The 23,677-nt window shown below is 46.2% G+C and overlaps 1 protein-coding gene and 1 long non-coding RNA gene across 9 annotated transcripts in view; one reads left to right on the forward strand and one right to left on the reverse strand.

Annotated features, from left to right (window-relative positions):
- ASTN2 (astrotactin 2) overlaps positions 1-23,677 on the reverse strand; it is a 1,042,634-nt gene that overhangs the window by 94,686 nt on the left and 924,271 nt on the right. The window contains exon 20 of one of the 8 annotated variants that reach the window (XM_086413918.1): positions 2,085-3,963. The exons of 6 other annotated variants lie outside the window; for them this stretch is intronic. In XM_086413918.1, the coding sequence (XP_086270044.1) occupies positions 3,905-3,963 (59 nt within the window). In that variant the 3' untranslated portion in view covers positions 2,085-3,904. Of the gene's footprint in view, positions 1-2,084; positions 3,964-6,577; positions 6,959-23,677 lie in introns of those variants that run through there. One more of the 8 variants, XM_086413915.1, reaches the window with a different exon arrangement.
- LOC147367875 (uncharacterized) lies at positions 16,724-20,964 on the forward strand. The gene is made up of 3 exons (XR_015168765.1): positions 16,724-16,866; positions 20,431-20,668; positions 20,912-20,964. It is a non-coding gene; the product is annotated as an uncharacterized LOC147367875 (long non-coding RNA).

A 23,677-nucleotide genomic window follows, 5' to 3' on the forward strand; every position in this document is an offset into this window, starting at 1 on the left:
GGAATAATGGCGCCTTCCTTGAGTAAATAAGGCAGTGAAAATGAGTGATGTACTGACGCATGTTACAGCATGGATGCATTATGCTAAGTGAAACAAACCAACTACAGAATACCGTGCACTGTAAGATTTCATTTCTATGAAAGCTTCAGAGGAGGCATATCCACGGAGGCCGAAAGACTTGGTGACTGTGGAAGACTCCGGAAATGAGAAGAATATAGGGAGTGGCTGCTAATGGGTAATGGTTTTATTTGGGCAGAAGGGGGGTGTTGAAAATGTCCTAAAACTGACTGTGGTGTGAACGTACTAAAGACTATTCAGTTGTACACTTTGAATGGGTGAATTACATGGTATGTAAACTATATCATGTAAACTATATGTTAAAAAAAATACACTGGGAGAGGGAAAGAAACACAGCATAACCAGTCCTATGGTAGGTAAAGAGCACGACAATATAAGGAACACCCTGGAATTCAATGACCTTAAGTCAAAAAGTGATTCAGAAAAGGCAGAACCTTAATGTGAAAAAGCTTTATGAATATCTGAACATTTTACTTTTATATCATGAGAGTGATGTATTATAAAAATATAATCAGAATAAATGAGCTCTTTCAGTAAGTCTAAAAATTCAATTCATAAGAAAGCATTGGGTTATAGTTCAGCTGGCAGCATTTTCTTTTCTTTCTTAATGGCACCTAAAATAAAGTGGCTCTTAAAATCAACGGCATCTCAAGGTGATGAAATATAGTATTTGAGTCTCAGCTACTTGAGGCTGGTTTTTCCAGGCAATGACTAGCTGTGAAATACTGGATATAACTCTTACTTTCTCCATTCCCATGTTTTTCTATCTCTATAGTAGACTTATTTCTAAGGATCCTCTTGGCTCTGAGATTTTCTAGTTCTAATTTAAATTGTTATTCATCCCTGGTGGGAAAATTCTCCATTCATTAGGTCTTGCACCAGACCACAGGCTTGAAGAAGGAAGGGAGGAAAATAATCAAATCCACCTAAATTTATCTTCTGAAAGGAAGATGCTGGAAGAAAGAAGCAAAAATGATTTCTTGTACTTTTCCCTTGATTATCTGCAGTTTCAATTCTTAATCCTCTCTGAAGTCGAGCTCCCCAGAGATCCAATGGTGAATGGAATAACATATTAAGAGGGGAAACTCTGGGCCTGTGGTGAAATGTGTTCACCACGGCAGCCAACTGCTTGGGCGGCAGGTTTGGCGCCTGGAAGAGTTCTTGGCGTGTGATTGTCCAGCCTGTAGGTGGCTTCCCGACGTTCTGTGTGCAGGGCGCCAACCAGGACATCTGAAGCAAGAACTCCAGACGGAGCTTGCAGAGACGGGGCTTTCAATAAGAACAGAAACCCAATGGGAGAAGAGAACGGCTTGTACACTCAGTCAGAGAAGCCGATTGTTTTTAGTAGGTTTGAAATTCCTTTCAATTACCAGACTTTACATAAGATCTTTTTTTTTTTTCTTTTTGTCTAAAATGCAAAGGCCTATGTTTATTTTAGCACTCTTCAAAATAAGTGAGAAACTGGAAATGTCTAAATGTCCAAAACTGAAGAAATGCTCAATAAAATCTGGAACATCTATATTATTAAACCGTGTGTGTGTGTCTGTGTGTGCGTGTGCACTCAGTCACTAAGTTGTGCCCAACTCTTTGAGATCCCATGGGCTGTAGCCCGCCAGGCTCCTCTGTCCATGGGGATTCTCCAGGCAAGAATGCTGGAGTGGGTTGCCATGCCCTCCTCCAGGGGATCTTCCCAACCCAGGGATCGAACCCAGGTCTCCCGAATTGCAGGCGGATTCTTTACCGTCTGAGCCACCAGGGAACACCAGGCATACTGGAGTGGGTAGCCTATCCCTTCTCCAGGGGATTCCCAATCCAGGAATCAAACCAGAGTCTGCTGCATGATGGCAGATTCTTAATCGGCTGAGTTACCAGGGAAGCCTTATGGTAATAATTAAATTATTTTCTTCTATTTCCTTTATAGTTAACATTATCATGAACATCCCTTCATGTAAATCTTTTATGATTTTTTTTTTACATATGTTGTCTTCTGATACATATTGATAATGTTCCTTTAAGAAAGTTTTATTAATTCACATTACAATCAACAAACTATTACAGGATCCAATGAACATTATTATGATTGTTAATAAAATAAAAAGGTGATGTAAACTTTTGGTGGTTTATAAGATCCTCTAACATCTAATAAGGGGGGTGGCTAATAAATTCTGTTGCTTCAACTGAATAAGTTGTTTTAAAATCAGACCAATTCAAGTTAACCTGTATATTACTTTCTGTCACAGATCATTGCAAGGGTGTCATTGCAAAAAAACATAAGTTCATTGTGAAATTTAAAAATAACTGAGACAACTATGAATAAAGCCTAATTATAGATTCTGGGAAACAGAGACACCATTTTGGAGCTATTAAAGACCAACATCAGTTCCATTCATCAAAGTGTTGTTTTAAGAGCATTATTTTTGGAATAACCTTGATGTTGACCTTTCGAACCATCCAGTCCACACAAAAAGTCATACTGTAGGTGTGGACAGCAATATAGCTTGTTAAAACTATTTTAAATTGAATACTAGCTCTACTAACTATGGATCCTAAGGACCATCTGGCAAGTTTTGTTTTTTTGGTTTTTCTTTCCTTGATGAATAGAAAAAATGTGAAGAAAATAAAGGCATTCTTCATACTCATGGGTTTCATAAAGGGAAACTGATCCTCTCTTGCTGATTATGACATAATTTTGAAACAGACTGTCAGAAAGAAAAAAAAAAATAACAAGTTGAAAGAACAAAGCTGTTACCATTTCATTCAGGATCCTGATTGAAATTCCGTCAGATACACCTAGAAATGGGACTAGTGGAATCCACGGTAGTTCTGTATTTAATTTTTGTGGAGCCTCCATACTGTTTTCCCTCGAGGTTGCATCATTTTACATTCCCACCAACAGAGTATAGGACTCGGATTTCCCCACGTCCTGGCCAACACACCCTGGCCAACCTTTTGTTCTTTTGACAGTAGGCATCCAGACAGGTGTGAGGTGACATTTCGTTGCGGTCTAGATTCACAATAGTCAAGATGTTGAAATGTTTATCACCAGATAAATGGACAAAGAAAATGTGGAATATACATACAATGGGATGGTATTCAGTCTTAAAAAAAGAAAGCAAGTCTGCAGTATGGACAATATGGATGAACCCTGAGGACACTATGCTAAGAGAAATAAGCCCCTCACAGAAGGACAAATCATGCAGCTCTCCAATCATTAGTTCAGTTCAGTTGCTCAGTCGTGTCTGACTCTATGCGACCCCCTGGACCACAGCACGCCAGGTCTCCCTGTCCATCACCAACTCCTGGAGTTTACCCAAACTCATGTCCATTGAGTCGGTGATACCATCCAGCCATCTCATCCTCTGTTACCCCCCTTCTCCACCTGCCCTCAATCTTTCCCAGCATCAAGGTCTTTTCCAATGAGTCAGTTCTTCACATCAGGCGGCCAAAGTATTGGAGCTTCAGTTTCAGCATCAGTCCTTCCAATGAATATTCAGGTCTGATTTCTGTTAGGATTGACTGGTTGCATCTCCTTGCAGTCCAAGGGACTCTCAAGAGTCTTTCCCAATACCACAGTTCAAAAGCATCAATTCTTCTGCGCTCAGCTTTCTTTGTGGTCCAGCTCTCACATCCATACATGACCACTGGAAAAACCATAGCTTTGACTAGACGGACCTTTGTCATAAGAGTAATGTCTCTGCTTTTTAATACGCTGTCAGGCATATGTGATGTCTAAAGCGTTCAAAGTCCCAGAACCAGAGGGTAGACTGTGGGTTTCAGGGCTGGCGGCGGGTGGGGAAGGGATATGAGGAGTTGCTGCTCAATGGGGTTAAAGTTCCAATTTTGCAAGATGAAAAAGCTCCAGAGATCTGCTGGGCCATGCTGTCCCTGTATTAACAATACTATGTTACATACGGAAAGCCTGTAAACTTGCCAAGAGGGTAGAGATCCTGTTAAATATTCTTACCACAATAAAATAAAGTTCAAACAATTAAAAGGTGTTTAAGGGCTTCTCCTGGTGATAAAGAATCCGTGTGCCAATGCAAGAGACAAGGGTTTGATTCCTGGTCTGTGAGGATCCCACATGCCTTGGGGCAACCAAGCCCCTGCACCGCAACTACTCAGCCCTAGAGCCCGGGAGCCACAGCCACTGAGCCCGTGCACCCTAGAACCTGTTCTCTGCAACAGGAGAAGCCTCCGCAGTGAGAAGCCTGCGCGCCCCAATGGAGAACAGCCTGCACAGCAACCAAGACCCAGCACAGCCAAAAATAGATAAATAAAAATTAAACGTTAAAAAAAAAACCCTCAGTTTTATAAAAAGAAGCTTACAGTCACTTAAAAACCAAAAGCCCGGGAAGGTAGAGTAACATATATTGCTATGCCATAATCACTATTGCTCAGTTGCATCAGCGATCCGCTTCAAATCATGTTCCCTTAAGACAATAGTTTTTATTTTCCGCATCCTCCCTCTCCAGTGGCCTCTTTTGAAAAATTATCCTCATCCACAGATGGTCAACATTATGATGGAATTTTGTTTTCCTCTTGTGTGAATTTGGAGCTGATAGAAGCTTCTCAGCCCCTTGCTGGGGCCTGCTGACAAACCCGCTGGCCCCAGAACTAGCTGTGACGTCAGGATGATGCTCCTGAAGGTCCCGTTGGTACCTTCTGCCGAGCTATGGGGCCCCTGGATGACATTAATGAGAACTTGGAGTTCGAGCTTTGTCACTGACCGTTGCAAAGTCAGTGTGACATGGGCTGGATGACTGAGCCCTCCACTGTCTTTCCTCCCCATTATAACGTGACAGAGTCTGGTTGTAAGAGAGAGAACAGGGGATGGGTTAGTCGTATCGTATTCCCGGAGGAAGTACTTGGGCAGGAGCTTCCAAAAAGGGCCCTCGTTTACAAAACCAAGGGGGTTGCACTCAAAACTCTCCAAGGACACTTTATGGCTGACATCCTAGTATTCAGTGATGAATCAACCGTGCAACTTGCACTGAAGCAGTCATACTAAGGAATATGCAGTGTCTGGGGAGAAGTGAGATATTTGCCATGAAAAATGGAATGTCCCCAGATAGGAGACAGGAAGCAGCCCAGAAGCCCTCTGTGTCTAGTCAAGTTACTCACCTTATGACAGCACCCCCTGCCCCCCTCCAAACGTTCATCATCAAAATTACCATTAACTGAGGACACAGGTATCTTCGACATGAGAGTGGCAGGTCTTTCCCTGAAATGGTCTACTGTTGCTTGTTGCTGTTTTTCTTCTTCTTATGGGTGATTCAGAATGTTTACACATCCCAGATAAAAAGGAAGGATGGCTTGAACTCCTTTATTTACCAAGATCCAATGTGTTTTTGACATTTCTATCACATTTCTGACAGACTGACACTTTTGTGCCGGGGCTGTTTGCTTGCTTAGTTTGCAGGAGTATCAGAAGCTTACAGTGGAGCACAGTCAGGGCTCACAGACCTTCTACTTTGGACACCAAAGGTCACACTTTGGATTAGGCACTGGGGGGCCAGGCCTCTAGACCACAGGAGCAAACATGAGAAATTTTCCAGGAGCAAAATCAGTGGGAAACGCGGCAAAGAAGATGAAGCCGAGAGACATTTTTGTGGCTGTGGTCTCAAGGACATAAAAAGTCATAAAGCATAAAAAGGCTTCGGAGGGATTCCCCCATCTTTCTTCCCAGCTGCAGAAACATTCTCTGAAGCTTGTTTTGGAATTTGAGCCAGAAGACCCTTGGTGGGAATGCCAGTGGCCTGCTCCTGCTTCTGGCCTAACTACCTGCTCCCTGGATGCCGGAGCCCGCACGGACGGGCCCTGCTCCCCTGCCCCCTCGGGGACCGTTCCTTCCAGCTTCCCAGAGATGTTCTTGGATTGCCCCAGCAACTTCTGGCCCAGAGCTGGGCCAAGCTTCCACATGTGCCAACTTGCAGTCAGGGATGCCAGACCTGGCACGGGGGGCCGCCTGCCTGGGGCCGTGGGCTATCCTCAAGGAACTAGAGGGTTTGAGAGGGCCTGGGGTTTCAGCCCCTAGCTCTGGCTAGATGCCAGAGAGGTTCTGTGACTTTCAGATGTGTTTCGGCAGACGTGCCCTAAAGATTTATACAGAAAGTATTTCTCCCACAGTTAGAGAATGAACTGTGGGTTCCAGTATCCACATACACCCCACCACTCTATACTGACAGTCTCATTTGGGATAGGCTAATGACTTCTCATTACCTTAAATCATGTTTCAAACATTTCAAAGCAGTACAGTCCACCTTTCCAGAACTTTACATGTACATTCTATATGAAGACAGATGAAAGAGAAGCCAAGGGATGCAACGAGTACGTCCCCTCCCATCAGCTATTCCAGCACACCGCCTGCTGTCCCCTGAGGTCTAGCCATGGATCCCTTAAACTTGGAGAAACACATTTGAAAATCATGGCTGAAGGATTTATATATATATTTTAAAGAAAACCTGAAAGCTTTCTTAAACTCTAATTTCAAAATCACTAATTTTTAGCAGCGAAAAAAATGTTACGGAGATTCACATATTGTCAGTGTCAGAATGCATTCAACAAGCATTTTCTGAATAAAGTGCAGGCCAGGCACTGTGATAGGTAGTGGGGATGAAGAGATAAATACGACACGATTCTAACACCAGAGAGACCTTACTGCTGAGCGGCCTTAGGAGAGCCACTTGCCTCTCTGTGTTCCTATTGTTTTAGGTCCTTGTGGAGAGAGAAATATGTCACGAATGTGAGCGGTGATGGTTACTGTCATCTGGAGTCTCTTCGTTTCCCATTAAAGAGAAAATGAGCTGCAGAGTAGGATATAAGACTTCAGGACCAGACTCAGTTCCTGGTGTCTTGGCTTCCACCTGAGGTTCAGCCCTGGCTGTAGAACACAGGAAAAGTCAGTGAGGAGACACGGATGAGAATGACTTGGGAACAGCAGATATAGCAGTGATGTCTGAGTCTTCCAACCCCAAAGTGAAGGGCTGAAGATACTGAACCTTAGATGATGCTGTGAAAGGATCCCATGGGTAAGGTGTCCAGGCCCTAGAAGAGATGCTGCTGTCAAATCAAAGGCATCCGTTTGATAGACACTGAGTTTCCACTACAAAATAACGCTCCCTGCTCCTTTCCGAATGTGTACTGGTAGTTTCATATTTGAACTTCCTCCCAAGGATTTGGATGTGTGGGAGAGGCACTGTGCCCATTTCAGAGATGGAGAAACTGAGTCTCAGAGATGTGAGCTGACTTGCCCAAGGTCAGACAACTGGTAAGTAGCAGAGCCTGAGTGTCTCAATAAGTCAGGGATCTCAAGCCCCTCTTCTAGGTGAGTAACAGATTAAGTTAGAGACAGACCTGGAACTGAACTTTGGCCTGGGAGAGTAAAGAAGGAGTAATTTTACGAAGGTACATATATGCAATGGAATATCGTTCAGTCATAAAAAGGAACTATTTTGGATCAGTTGAACTGATGTGGATGAACCTAGAGCCTGGTATACAGAGAGAAGTCAATCAGAAAGAGAAAAACAAGTGTCGTACATTAACACATACATGTAGAGTCTAGAAAAATGGTACAGATGAACCTATCTGCAGGGCAGGAATGGAGATGCAGATGTAGAGACTGGACTTGTGGACACAGTGGGGAAGGAGAGGGCACAAACTGAGAGAGCGGCGTTGACATATATACTCTACCAGGTGTGAAACAGATAGCTAGCAGGAAGCTACTATATAACACACGGGGCCCAGCCTGGCGCTCTGTGATGACCTAGAGGGTGGGATAGCAGAGGGCACGAGGGGGGTCAAGGCAGTGGGGGTGGGGGAGGTAAATGTATACTTACGGCTGATTTCACATTGTGGTAAGGCAGAAACAGACATGACATTGTAAACCAATTACCCTCCAAGTAAAACGAGAAAAAAAAGGAGGAGAGAAGGGAGTTGACATCTATTGAGCATATACCATGATATCCAAGCAAAGCACAGCTATTGCCTTATGGAGCTTTACTGTAGAATGGGGAAGACAGGCATGTCAAGAGGTACAGAGTATCTAGTTTGATGAGTACTGATGCTGAAGCTCCAATACTTTGGCCACCTGATGCAAAGAACTGACTCATTGGAAAAGACCCTGGTGCTGGAAAAGACTAAAGGCAGGAGGAGAAAGGGATGACAGAGGTTGAGACGGCTGGAGGCATCACGGACTCAATGGACATGCACCTGGGTAAACTCCGGGAGTTGATGATGGACAGGGAAGCCTGGCGTGCTACAGTCCATGGGGTTGCATAGAGTCGGACATGACTGAGCGACTGAACTGATACCAGAGATACCCACAAAAGCTTGCATGATAGCCACTGGGGTGATGGATGTGCTTTATTCCCAGCTGTCTCATGAGAAAACTGGGCTCAGGGATGCTAAGGACCAGCCCCCAGACCACGCAGCCAGGGCACGGAAGGAGCCGGAGTTGCACTCCAGCCACCCTGTGTCCAAAGCCCTTGCTCTTCTGGACCTCACCCAGCTGCCCTGAGCTTCGATGAGTGCATCTGCAGGCATGCTGGAGGGAGGCGGTGGGAATAACATTATTTCATTTATGTTTTATTTATGTGGTGCCATGATATTTATCTAGAGGCTTTCATCTGAGAGATGTGAAGTGTTTTATAAACAGGTTCTTATTATTGCCTCTCTCCCTTTGCACTCCTCCACCTGAGTCCTTGGGAACCACAGAGGCTGCCAGGAATGGCCAAGGTCACAAGTATGGACAGGTGGATGTGTGACGGTGGTTCCCCGCATGCAGACACAGCTGTGTTTGGTGATAACAGCGATCCTCTCTTAGTAGATCTGTTGTTTGCTAACCTCGTTCTCATCCACTTTTCACGTGATCCTCACGTCGGTCATGTGAAATAGGTAGAGCAAGCATCCATTTACAAAGGAGGCAACTGAGGCCCAGAGTTGGCCTCAATTCATTTGCTTAAAGGCACAGGACCTGTGATAGAGCAGTGAGGATTCAAACTCAGTTCTGCTGAATCACACGTCCGCGGTGTCAGGGAGCGGCTCTGGGCCACGGACTTAGGAGTCAGGCAGGCCTGAGACTGAGCTGTGCAACTATCTTCAAGGCTGCATGGCCTGGAACGGTGACTTCCTCTCTCTGAATTCTGCTTCTTCATCTGTGAGGTGAGCAAACCATAATCAGTCCTACCCCAGCGTGCTGTGCAGAGTCCCCATGAGAATTGTATTGAAAGTAGAAGGAACGTCTCAAAATGCCTGGCACGCAGGAAATTCTGAATAAACAGCAGCTACAGTGAGGAGCCCAACCGAGGTCTCCATCCACTATCAATGCTGTCTGCAGGGAAGAACTGGAGCATGCATTGCCCTTCAGAGGGTCTGCTTCGAGGCAGGTCAAGGTGTGGGGTTTACCTGTAACTGCCACCCAAGCGGAGGCATCGGTCTGTGTGTGGGGGGCGGGGGGGATGCGTTCTCAGGCAGCCAGTTGGCAGCTGGGGGAGGCATGCACTCCCCCACTCACCCCCACAGGTGGCCCTGCCCACCTGTCTGCAGTCTTCCCCATCTGGCAGCCTCGCTTTGCCCGGGAGAAGAGCAGCAAAGCCGTGTCCCCGGGTGCTCCCCTCCCAGTTCCCCCACCGGGGGACCCAAGCCAAAGAAAACCAACGCGCTGTGTTTGTTTTCGAAGCCGGAGCCAGCCGCGATTCCCGTAAGGCACGCCTGGCTTAATGGGGCTGTGTCTGGGCCTTGCCTGGAAGCCAGGCTCTGGCGGAGTCAGAGGCGAGTCTCCTGCCTGGCCCCACTGCAGGCGGTGGCATTTGCTTGAGGTGACTCAAAGTCCGGACCGGGGAGGGGGAGATGGCAAGACTCTTGGCCCTGATTCTCTCCGAGCTGACTCACCATGTGACCCTGGACGTCGTGTCCCTTACCCCACACTGGTCTCAGTTTCTCCAAAGGGCAGCTTCTTCTCAATCAGTTAACTGTCCCTAATGGGGAGCTTTTTTTAAAAAGATGAGCCCCACCCCGTAAATTTACATCAAATCCGTCTGCTCTGGGGTCTGGGCAACAGTAAGTATTGAGAGCTCAATAGGTGATTCCAGGAGGCGGCCTGGTGCAGACCCATGGCCCTAAATGAATTCTTAGAGCCCTGTCATTTAAGGAATCTATGAAAGAAGTGAAGATGCAGAAGCAGAGGGTTCTAGAAGGAGGACTCTTAAAGGCTCTTTGTCTTTAAAACCCCATCTAATCAAACTGCCTCACTGGACAGATGAGCAAAGTGAGGCCCAGAGGAAAGGGATGAGTCCACAGCCTCCCACTGAGTCACCGGTAAGCCTGGTCTAAGCCTGGGTCTCCTGACTCCCATTGCAAGTAACAAAATACGGAAAATAAAAGGTTTCGAAGAAGAGGAGAGGCGGGAGCTGGACAAAAAGGGAAAAAGAAAGTGGAGGAGGGAAAATTTAAAAAGGAAGAAGAAGAAGAGAAGGAAGTGAAAGGCAAGAACGGGAGCAAGGGAAGAGAAGCGGGGATGAGGAGAGGAGAACAGGGGCATGAGCCACTTGGCTGGCTCCCAGCGAGGCCGGGCCGTCCTGAGCCACGCTTGGCTGTACAGCGCGTATTCGGCAAAACGCAACCCAGCCGAGAGCAAGAGCTCTGTCCCCGCTGGGGCCCCGGGCTGGAGCCTGCATGGGGGCAGTCTGACTCACAGCTGCTGCCTCCTCACTCCCAGCCTCTTGCTCAACCCAGGCAGAGGCTGGGATGGATGCTCTTTTGCAAGGTGATCCCAGCAGAGAGGGCCCTGGAACCTTTGGGAAAGGACTCGAGCTACAGGCAGGGAATGGATGCGGCAGGAGACCCTGGGCTTCTGCTCTGCTGAACAGTGAGCAGCTGACAGAGGCCTCCAGCACCGCAGCTGATGCTCACCTCCACTGCAGTTGCCCTTCCTCACGGACACCCTCCTTAGCGTGGCACTCGACATCTGGTTCCGTAACGCCTCTTTACTCACCAGTCCCCACAGTGCTTTTTTACACTATCTGTAAAACCACTAACTTCCCCCACTCCTTTGCTTATGATATGTTCACTTTCCAGCCTACTGATTCCATAAGTAGGATCCTTCAAAATCCTACTTATTACTTTTTAATGAAATGTCCCTTTTAAAAATTATGTCTTTGAGGATAGTCTTTTTTCTTTCTCTTTAAACTGAAGCATATTCGGTTTACAATACTGTGTTAGTTTTCAGTGTATAGCAAAGTGATTCAGTTACATATGGATTTTTTCAGATTATTTCCATTATAGGTTGTTACAAGATACTGAATATTGTTCCCTGTCTCACGCAGTAAATCGTTATTGCTTACCTAGTTTATGTATGGTAACCCACTCCAGTGTTCTCGCCTGGAGAATCCCAGGGACGGGGGAGCCTGGTGGGCTGCCGTCTATGGGGTCGCACAGAGTCGGACACGACTGAAGCGGCTTAGCAGCAGCAGCAGTGTGTATCTGTTAATCCCAAGCTCCTAATTCATCCTTTGCCCTTTGGTAACCATAGGTTTGCTGTCTCTGTCTGTGAGTCAGTTTCTGCTTCACATGTAGATTCATTTGTATGATATTTTAGATTCCACATATAAGTGATATCCTGTAATGTTTGTCTTCCTCTGACTCACCTCATTGAGTATGGTATTTTCTAGGTCCATCTCTGTTGCTGCAAATGACAGTATTTTTCATTCTCTTTTACGTCTGAGTAATATCCCACTGTGCGTGAATGTGTATGTGTACACACATCTTAAACCAGTCGTCCGTTGCTGGGCACTTGGGTTGTCTCTGTATCCTGGCTATAGTCAACAGTTCTGCTACAGACACTGGGATGCATGGCTCTTTTTTAATTAGAGCTTTCCTCTTTTCTGAATTTTCACCCAGGAATGGGACTTCTGGATCATAAGGAAGCTCTATGAAGTACACCTGTTTTAATTCCACTCTGACCAAGCAGCCCTCCAAGACGAACAGTGAGAAGTGTTAGCTGCTCAGTCATGTGTGACTCTTTGCAACCCCATGGACTGCATGTAGCCCACCAGGCTCCTCTGTCCATGGAATTTTCCAGGCAAGAATACTGGAGTGGGTTGCCGTTCCCTTCTCTGGGGATCTTCCCCAAACCAGGGATCAAACCCAGGTCTCCTGCATTGCAAGCAGATTCTTTACCATCCGAACCACCAGGGAAGCTCTCCCAGATACCCATGGTCAAAATCATTCCTTTCATCTCCTATAAATCTTGTTTCTCGTCCATAATACTTAATACTCTGGACTTTCTATCAGACCGCAGAACTGAAAGATCTGATTTACACCAGTATAACATCTCTGAGCATAAGCTGTGAATTCTGACAAATCTAGGTTTCAATCTAGGTACCTACATTGCTATACTTGTGCTTTGGGGCACAGCACTCTTGCCTATAAGACAAGGCTGTCTATTCTTACCTCCTTGGCTGGATGTGGGCATCACCGTCAGAAGTCTGGGTGAGGAGGAGATTAGGGGAGGGGGGCAGAAAGCAAGAGCGAAGCCTGAAAGGCTGCAGCTGTAAAGATGACATTAGGTTCTTTAACGGATACGGAAACTGAGGCTGGCGGATCTGAACACACTGTACACTCAAGACCTTACTCCCCCCTCATAACAGTCCCGTGAGATGGGCAGGAATTCCCGTCCCTAAAAACGGAGAAACGCCCCTGCCGATGTAGGGAAGCTTGGGACAAGGCCAAGTCTAGATTGGAGCTCAGGCCCTCCTGACCCCGCAGATGCCTTGCTTGCTCCTGCTCCAGCAGTTCTGCTGTCTGCCAGGAAGAGAAGCAGGCTTGGCCCCCGGAGTCAGGAGATGTCAGCCTCTGGGCGCACAGGGACCTAACCTCGGGTCTAAAGGAAGCGGAACACACTCAGCCTGCGCCGCCTTTCACAAGAAGCCAGGATGTGGTGCGGAGAGAGGAGGAGGGGCATTCCACCGGCCTGCAGAACCCTTTGGGAGAACATTCATTTGGTTTCATCATCCCATGGAGAGTCTCCATCATGGTGACTCGCAAACATTAGGAGACATGGGATCACTTGGGGAGCGTGTAAAAAATAAAGATTCCCAGAAATTCTGATTCAGTAGCTTTGGGGTCAACACAGTAATTTGCATTATTAACATGTTCTCCCTGGTGATTCTCTTATAAATGGACCACACATTGCAAAATAGTTTAGCCCTCCCTTGATTTAAATCCTCTCTCTCTCTCCTCCCAGCCTGGCCTGCTCCCACATCAGAATTCATCTTTGACCCACTGACTAGGTCAGTGTGAACACCCCTTCCTGCTGCCACTACCCACCGCTTCCTCCTGTCTGGTTTCATCTGGGCCCTAGACTGGGGAAGGCATATCTGAGGAGGCAACTGAGCCTCTCCACCTCTGTGAGGTCAGCCCCTGCCCAGGAATGTCAGCTCCCTGAAGCCTCCCTTCCTGACTTTTTTGGGACTTAATTCTCTTTCTCCAGAATTGCTTCTTCTGTATTCCTTTCCACTGGGAAACTGGCGGCAGCATCTATATAGTCACTAGTCCTGACTCAACTCTTAAGAGTCTATGTCCACTCTGTCCGTTCAGTCTTCTCCTCCAGCAAAACACACACACACACACACCCCCCACCCCCACCACTGCTACGACCAACTCCACTGCACTATGGATTCTGTGTCTCAGCATCCCTCCCACCCTCCCCACTACCATCATTCCAACTTAGTCCCCACTTCCCCCTGGACCACTGCAGTTCAATGAGGCTGAAAAGTAGGTTAGGAGGGATAAGAAATTGAGCTGGAGAGCAAGGAAGCAGGACCTTGACATCTCAGATTCTTAGGGAATAGAGCTGTGGAGAACTAGGAGCAAAGAAAAGCAAGATGATGTCTAACCAAGTTTGCAGTTCTATCCATAAAGATACAGCTGGCACATTTTGAAACAGCCTACCATGTGTGTGAATATGTGTGCATTCATGTGCACACATGAATATGCACGGGTGTTCATGTATAGAGACATATACATACATATATACACATGCACACACATGTACATATGCCCTTGATTGTAATAAATTTCAGAGAAACAGAAGTGTCCATGAAGAATTTTGTCCCTTGTTCCAGCAGTTTCCAGAGGCTAAAGTCGGCCCACTGGACTCTTGTAAGGCCAAAGAGGAAGATTCCTCCCTCACAGGACGTGTGGAGGTGTGGGTAAATCACAAAAGCACGCTCTAATTCAACTTCCTCCCCATGCCTGAATTATCTATCATCCAAAACAGGCATACTGGGGCTTCCCTGATGGCCCAGTGGCTAAGACTTTACAGCCCCCATTGTAGGGGCCCTGGGTTCAATACCTGGTCAGGGATTGCATGCATCTCACATGCTGCAACTAAGACCCAAATAAATAAATAAATATTTTAAAAGTAATGATAAAACAGGCATATTGCTAGGAAAATAACGTGTTTCACTTGTTTTCATTTATTTTCTTTGAGGGTATTGTTGTGTGTGTATGCATGCATGCATGGGGGTAGGTGTTTCTTTTAACTGACAGCGAGTTTACAAAATGGGTGCTTCAAACTCTTAAACAGGGAATCATTTATGCCTAATCAAATCTCAGAGGAAAACCCAACAGGTTAGAGGTAAGCAGCTCTGCTGGTAGCATGAAGTGAATGGGTACAAACTCCTGTCTTTAATTTCCCTCCCATGGTGGCTCCTGGGATGTCTCAAGATAAACCTAAGTTTCTGATAACATAGTTTGAGAAACTGTTGATTTTGTCCAGACTCCTTATCCTGAGAACCAGAGAGGAGACCATGCAGTGGGCCACAGCAGAACTGGTATATGAACCTTTTCATACCAGCATCCCACCAGCCAAAGGACTCGATCTCATATGCTCGTGTGAAAAGCCCAACCCAGGGGTTAAAGGACAGATGAAGACCCAAAGGCTGGTACCCTGAAACTTGGCATCACCTGGAGCCAGGTTTTGACTCCAGTGTTCTTGCCTGGAGAATCCCATGGACAGAGGAGTCTGACAGGCTACAGTCCATAGGGTCACAAAGAGCCAGACACAGCTGAAGTGACTTAGCATGCATGTACTCTGGTCCAAGCCACCATGGGCAGAATGCAGAAACGACCTCTGTAGGATAGTCAAGAACTTTTGGTGGGATTTTACAGCTTCCTTTGGAGATCTATGAGTGTATTTGTGTCATGAAGAGAATGGGACAGATTCTAGTGAGGAGAGGGTGGTAAGCTGCAAACAACAAGCCCAGTACAGAGGAGAGGGCCGGGTGAGACAGAAGGCTTCCCCTGGCTGAAAGTCTCAAGAGGTATCTCAGTTCAGTTCAGTTCAGTCACTCAGTCGCATCCGACTCTTTGAGACCCCATGAATCGCAGCACGCCAGGCCTCCCTGTCCATCACCAACTCCCAGAGTTCACTCAGACTCATGTCCATAGAGTCAGTGATGCCATCCAGCCATCTCATCCTCTGTCGTCCCCTTCTCCTCCTGCCCCCAATCCCTCCCAGCATCAGAGTCTTTTCCAATGAGTCAACTCTTCACATGAGGTGGCCAAAGTACTGGAGTTTCAGCTTTAGCATCATTCCTTCCAAAGAAATCCCAGGGCTGATCTCCTTCAGAATGGACTGGTTGGATCTCCTTGCAGTCCAAGGGACTCTCAAGAGTCTTCTCCAACACCACAGTTCAAAAGCATCAATTCTTTGGCACTCAGCCTTCTTCACAGTCCAACTCTCACATCCATATATGACCACTGGAAAAACCATAGCCTTGACTAGATGGACCTTTGTTGGCAAAGTAATGGCTCTGCTTTTCAATATGCTATCTAGGTTGGTCATAACGTTTCTTCCAAGGAGTAAGCGTCTTTTAATTTCATGGCTGCAGTCACCATCTGCAGTGATTTTGGAAAGTCACAAAAAAATAAAGTCTGACACTGTTTCCACTGTTTCCCCATCTATTTCAAACAGATCCCCTCTTTGCTTTTTTTTTTTTTTTAAGTACCTTCCTTTTCACTTTTTTTTTTAAATGGTCTGTTGGTTTTAGGAAGATTATGTGAATCTTCAGATGTGTCTTATATGAGGCCAGAGTGTCTACCTTTGACTCTAAAACAAGTATGATCAATAACCAGTCTCACTTCACTTCGTTTTTGTTCCCAGATTAAAAATAAATAAAATGATGCAACTTGAGATGTTTATAGCATTCACCTCCAAGGAACCCTAGATGAGGGGCTAAAGTCCAGAGAGCACCGAGCCAGGGTTCATTGCTTATTTTTCTTCACTTTGCTCTTCTGGATCTCAACTCTCTGCATCTGTTGTATCACCCTTACGGCTGGTAGATGTCGCCTGGGCAGCAACTCAGTGTAAGGGCACAGAGTTTGGCCCTGAGATGGAATGGAAAGTGTGTGTGGGAAGAACTGCCTGCTCTCAGAATGCTGACGAACATGCAGCTCTGACATGCAGCAGAAAGGGTGCCAGGTTTGGAACCAGAAAGACTCGAGCCCAAGCCAAATTTCTATCTGCCCAGGTGGGCATGACTCAGACAAAACGCTTCAGCTAAGTCTCTACTCTATCATGAGGTTGTGATAACAGCCCTTACCTAGGTAGCCCTGGTGCCTTGTGCGTATTCAACAAAAGTCACAGCTTCTCTCACCTCTCTTAGAACATCTGGGCAAGTCAAACGTGGGGTCTACCAGTCTGCTGACTCGACCTTGAACAAAACTTGAAGTTCAGAAAATTGCAGTGGAAGAATAGGACAGCAGCCTTCAGAGAGTCTTCTACCAGCTGTAAGTAAATATATCTGAGGATGCAAGTTACTCAACGAGTACTGAATGATTAAACTACTAATTAACAAAGTTCAGCACGCTTGTGGATGATTTATTTTCTAGTTTATATAATTTAGCACAAATTACCTTATCACTATGCTGCTAAGTCAGTTCAGTCGTGTCCGACTCTGTGCGACCCCATAGACGGCAGCCCACCAGGCTCCCCTGTCCCTGGGATTCTCCAGGCAAGAACACTGGAGTGGGTTGCCATTTCCTTCTCCAATGCGTGTAAGTGAAGTCGCTCAGTCGTGTTCGACCCTTAGCATGGACTGCAGCCTACCACGCTCCTCTGTCCATGGGATTTTCCAGGCAAGAGTACTGGAGTGGGGTGCCATTGCCTTCTCCCCTTATCACTATAGTAGTCACTTAATTTACTCAGTAAAGCAGAAAGAACGTGAAAAAAAAAAAAAATCAGTATCTTTCTTAATGATTCCGTAGACACAGAGTGCTGTGATGGAAAAAAAAAAATAGTAATAATATAACCTTTTTCTTGACAGTCTTTCCCCAAGAGATCCCACTCCTGAAGAGTGAATTGTTCCCTTCAAAGAGGCGATTCGGCATTTGTTAGGAAGCAAGGGGAGCACACTCTGGGGCGCAGAGTCCTTGGTCTAGTTTAGTCCCACCACTTGCACAGATTTGTCGCGCGGCAGCGAGCCCATCCCCTCTCGGGTTAGAAAAACATTCTATTGGGTTACAAGGTGTTTACCAAAGTGTGGGACACATCAGAATTAAACCATTTAGTAATAACAACAGAGCTTTCTAATCTTCTTTCAGCCCTTCCAATTCAGTCATGGAGAATGCTTGCTTTGGTGAGAATGGCTTGCTTTGGTGCCAAGACGCTTTTGACAAATCTGTAACACCTGACAACCTTCCTTTAAAAAACAAAACAAAATAAAAAAAGGGGGGATGCATAACAAAGCTGTAATCCAGAGCCTTCCAGAGGCAACAACAGCTGTCCAGAATTCTATAAAAATTGTTTTGTTTTCATTGTATTGATTTTTAGAGTTATCTTCTATTTATGGCAAGTAATCCTGGTTTTTCCACTTACTGGTAGTGATAAAAATTTCCATTTAAAAATCATTGATTCAGCCAAAAATAAAAACAATAAAAACAGGTCCATTTTAAGAAGAATGCATTAAGTTAATAATATCCCGGGTATGACAAAACTGGGAAGTGATGTTCAGACGAGGGATAGGAGAAACTGTGCTGGCTGATTTTCCAGGGTCCTTTGAGAAGGAAAACCCAGATGATGTGAGCTCTTCAAATCCTGAACCTGCCAGCCAGAACATTCTTAAGGGGATCGAATGGACTTCGGTTTTCAGGGAAACCGAGTTTTGGTTTCCTGGAAAATCCTTTCGTATAATGTGATTCCCAGATATTCCAGAGCATCTATGTTCCTCAACCAGTTGTGTGGAAGGGAGAGAATCAGGTCAGCAGAGGCCCTGGGATGAGCCAAGCGCTCTTCCACTTTCGAAGCTCCACGAAATGGCCCACAACCGCCTGGAGGCCACCACAGCAAGAGGCTGAGGCCCTGCAACTTCTCTGAGCACCCCGGCCTGGGCCTCTCTGCACACCGGCCAAGAAGAGAAGCCAGGCCAGAGGCACAGGCCAGCCAGCCAGCTCGTGCGCGGCTGGAAACCCTGAGCCAAAAGCAAGTCAACAGCCCCAACAGAGATCCCGGCTCCTGTACCCTCCCCCACGCCACCCCAGCCTGAAATACAGCCGAGCAGGAGGGTGAGACCAGGACAAGCCCGAACTGCAGAGAACGGGTTTGAGTGGGAAGGGGGTGGGCTCATCCCTCACCACTCAGAACACTTCGCACCCTCTTCCTCCCTGCCCTCCACCCACACCCAGGCCATCAGGGTTCATCAAGACCCCTGACTGAAGCTGACCTCAGGGAAAGCCGCTATTAAACAGTGCTCTGAAGACTCTAGTGAGGTTGGTGTGGTGGGGAGGAAGGAAGTCCTGAGCTCTGCAGAGGGAAGAGGGGAAGCAATGGAGATGGATGTTTCTGTGAATTTCACGTTCCCTGAACAATACATGGGGTCAGCTAAATTAAAAAGACTAAATCCCCACCCTGGAGCTGGTAGCTCAATGACAAGAGCTGTGGGCTGTGGAATGAGGAGAGGCCTTGGGGTGGATGGAGGGCGGGTATTTAGGATAACTAGTGGCTCCAGTTAGGGGCTACTAGTTCTGGGAGTACATTGATCCATCATGGGGACAAGTCATAAACTCACAGCGCGGCAGCATCAGGCTGAGCAAAAAGGATCTACTACATTCATCCGGCTGATCGTCCGTTCAGCAATACTGCATTTAACACCCAAAAGGTGTGTGGCTCAGAGCTAAGTACTGAGGGTGCGACAGAGAACATCCGGGCACCACCCCTGCCCTCTGAGCACTCTACCTTCCTGCAGAGAAAGAGAAAATCTGAACAAATAATTGTAATAAATGTAAAGAGAGACCTTAGGTGAGTGAATGCTTGAAACCCAAGTCACTCTGCTTAGGAGTGTCTGAGACACTTGGAGAAGTGTCTTTGTATTCCTGGTTTTAAATTTCCTCCTTGGTGACAAGCATGAAGGTCTAGATCCATGGGTTTTAGGTCCCAGGGTTCTTTAGAGAAGCAGAGGGTCGCTGAGCAGACTTCAGTCTAGATCCCCAAGGCACCTGCTTTTAGTTTGTTTTGTACATTTGGCCCTTCTAAACTGTGCTTGAATAACGGGTTCTGCTGATACTAAAGGAACGGGGAGGAGAAGGGAAAGGGGACAGAGAAAAGGAAGGGAGGGCCAGACAGAGAGAGAAGATGGGAAAGAGAGAGGAAGAGAGAGAGAGGAGGAGGGGGGAGGGAGGAAGAAAAATTGAGAAATCAAGAAGGAGGCTGATAAACTAGGTCGCCAAGATTCCTTCCGGTTTGGCTTTCAAGCGCGGTGATGACACAGATGTTCCCAAATTTAAGCCAGCAGCTCTGAGTGATAAGAATGTATCTATGGCATTCTATATCCACGACATTCACAGTCACATGCTGAAGTAATTTTCCACCCACTTTACCCATTTGTGTTCCTGAAAGCACCTAGGAAGTCACTGGAGTAGGCGTCCACACGTGCACAGAGCTCAGCACAGGTAAAGTGCAAGCATTACAAAAACGGACAGGAATGTACGTGAAGAGGGCAGATAGATGGACCACTGCGTGTGGCTAAGCGCTGTTCCATTCAGTGATGGAGTGGTGAAAAGCCCAGCGTTTTGAGCTTAAATGGCTACTGCTTTCTGGATATGTGATTTGGAGGAACTTAACTTCTTCAAGTCTCTGTCTCTTGTTCTGTGAAACGGGAAGAATGTCTAACTGCAGCGTTCCTAGGTGGATTAAATATGAGAGTGTGATGACAACACTCCGCCTGGTGAGTAGCACATGACAGACGTTCATAGGTCATATTCTCCTTCCCTTTTTGGTCCTTTCCTAAGTGTCTAGGCGTGGACGGCCACCATTTTTCTGACGTGCTTTCTGATTTTTCTTTCTTGCTTTCAATTCAGACAGTGACAATGTCACTGGGAAATTGTCCTTGAAGAAACCACAGGTTGGTTCAGAAGCGAAAGGACTGCAATTTGGAGGAGCTGTGGCTGAGTCTCTTCACATCCCCACATAAATTACCTAAGTAATGTCTGGTCCTCCAGTGGAATAGTGGAAACTGTATATGAGCAAAGATGGAAAAAAAAAGATATGAATTATCTGCAATCCCTGCACTTCAAAATTACTACTGTTGGCATCTTGGTGTGTATATCCCCTACTTTTTTTCTAAGTATATATAAACAAATGTAATATTTTCTATAAGCCCCCAGGGTGAAATAGGCACCGTGATATTACAGACAAACAAAAACACTGTAACAAACCACACACACCTCTTATTTTGCTCTTTGGTTCCTTAGCAGCTCTGAATCTGTATTTGCTTCAAGTACTGTTCATGTTCCAAGAGGCTGTGACTGGATACACACGGGCGGATTTTTGTTTTTACAGAAGTCCCATCACAGAGCTATCAGCAGAGAAGTAAAATGACCACGTCCAGCTGCTGCAATCCACCTGCAGCCACTAGCCGGGCTGTCAGTAGGAACACGTGGCGAGGCCTGAGATGGAGACTGCGTGCCTGGGCCTGGTCTGTGCTGGCTGACAGGGGACCCCCTTCCTGTCTCTCGTAAGACTGCGGGAGCACAGAAACAGCGGCCAGGGCTGCGGCCGAGGCATGGATCCCAGTGATGTGAGCTTGTCTGAGCCCCAGTTCTCCTCTGAGGGACCACGGAGATGAGAACCGTACCCGCTTTACAAGACTGACGTGAGGGTTGAACGGATTGTGTAAGATTGCCTGACATGTGCTAGCTGCTTAATAAGTGCACACTCGTGTTCATTTTCTCATTCATTCAGCAGATACTTATTAAGCACCTACTGTGAGCCCGCCACTCTTGTAGGTGCTCAGAACAGACCAGCCAACAAAACAGAAAGGACAAAAGAAATGGTGACTTGCTGCTTTTCTGGAGCTTACACCTGGGGAACAGGGGAAGCAGTTTCAACCCCACTCTCCCAGCCTTCTGTCCCGCCAGCCAGGGCCTCCTGGGGAAGACCTGAGTCTCTGGGGCTGGAGGAGGCCTCCCCTTCTCTGCAGTCGGGTACCCAGGGTGGCTTAGGGACCTTGGGGATCTCCACACTAGACCCTTATTCCAGGGTAAAGCCTCTGTCCTAACCTTACTCCAGCCCCCAGACAGAAGCAGAAGGCAGAAACCTTGGGAATCTAACCAGACCAGATGCACAGTTCAGGGAGGGGAAGGTCATCAGACACACGGTGAATCTACCTCTACCTGGCCCTACGGGACTAGTGCTGAGAACTGAGGTGAAACAAATCCAGTTTTTTTGGCTTTTTTTTCCACAACTTATTTAGAGGCGAATTCTAATCCGGATTCACTGTGAGCTATCTACAGTCTTTTATCTTTAATTTGACTTAGTGTGCTTATGTCATTATTTGTAGAGCTGCAGAAAAGAAGTTTGGCATTTCATTATGGAGCTGCTGAGTGAAAATGGCATACCCACTGCATTACCTTTCTAAAAAAAGAGAAAAAAAAAAAAAGATCGCATGGTAGCTCTAGCCCTTACTTTTTAAGAAATCTCCATACTGTTCCCCATAGTGGTTATATCAGTTTACATTCCCACCAACCTTGCAAGAAGGTTCCCTTTTCTCCACATTCTGTCCAGCCTTTATTGTTTGTAGATTTTTTTAATGATGGTCCTTCTGACCATTGTGAAGTGATACCTCATTTGCAAGGCAGTGACAGAGACACAGAGAGCAGACCAGCGGACACAGTGCGGGAGGGACGAACTGAGAGAGTGGCACAGAAACGTGTACATTATCATGCGTGTAACAGACGGCCTGTGTGATGCAGGGAGCTCAGCCCGGTGCTCTGTGACAACCTAGAGGGGTGGGAGGGGGTTCAAGAGGCAGGGATCGTATGTATGCCCATGGCTAATTCATGTTGATGTATGGCAGAAGCCAGCATAATGTAAAGCAAATATCTTGCATTAAAAAAAAATTTTTTTTAATAAATAAATTCCAGCCCCTACAAAAAAAAAAATCTGAATCCAGAAGCACACCTAGAACTAAGGATTTTGGATAAAGGATTTTGGATAAGGGATTGTGGGCCTGTAGTATTGTTTCTTCTGTTTTACAGGTTAGGAAGCTGAGCTGCAGGAAACCTATGGGACTTGTCCAAGGTTACACTCTAGTAACAGAATCCAGATTTGCACTTTGGAAGTCCGATTTAAGAATGTGTGTTCTCTATACTCTTCATACAGGCCTCTACACTACTCTGCCTTTGTTACTCCCTAGTCCTGGGTGTTCATTGGAAGGACTGATGCTGAAGCTGAAGCTCCAATGCTTTGGCCACCTGATGCGAAGAGCTGACTCATTGGAAAAGACCCTGATGCTCGGAAAGACTGAGGGCAGGAGGAGAAGGGGACGACAGAGGATGAGATGGTTGGATGTCATCACCGATTCAATGGACATGAGTTTGGGTGGACTCCGGGTGTTGGTGATGGACAGGGAGGCCTGGCGTGCTGTGGTTCATGGGGTCACAAAGAGTTGGACACGACTGAGCAACTGAACTGAACTAAAACTATTATTGCTTCCTGGCAATTTATCTCCCTTTATTTTTTCATTTAATCCTCACAACAATAAAACAGACAGCTACCATTATTGTCCATATTTTGTTGGTAAAGAAGCAATTGTTTAAAGTGACGTATTTAAGGTCATGGAGCTTAACAGACAGTATGACTGGGATTTGAACCCAGGACTGTCTGGTTCTAATGCCTACTCTGAATTACTGTATTATACTTGCCACAGCCCAGCGGGGCCCCAAATGGTCTGCCATCACACATGACCTACAGGTGTAAAGATATTATTGACATATATGTAAGTTTAAGGTATACAATATGATGACCTGATGCACATAAATATATTGTGAAATGATTAGTACCACAAGGTTAGTTAATAGTTCCATGCACTCTCATAATGGCTTCTTTTTAAAAAACTGTACATTAATAACTTTTAAGAGCTACTTTTAATAACTTTTAAATATATAACTCAGCACTGTTAATTATAGTTGCCAGGCTGTATGTTAGATTCCCAGAACTTACTCAATTTATAACCGAAAATACGTACCCTTTGATTAACACTCCCCATTCCCCAACCCTTCCCCACTAGTACCTGGCAACCATCATTCTACTGTTTTCTTTGAGTTT

The sequence above is a fragment of the Bos grunniens genome, chromosome 8 (assembly GCF_055505025.1).
Source record: "Bos grunniens cultivar Pamir isolate PY7600 chromosome 8, Bosgru_T2T1.0, whole genome shotgun sequence".
NCBI classification, from domain to species: domain Eukaryota; kingdom Metazoa; phylum Chordata; class Mammalia; order Artiodactyla; family Bovidae; genus Bos; species Bos grunniens.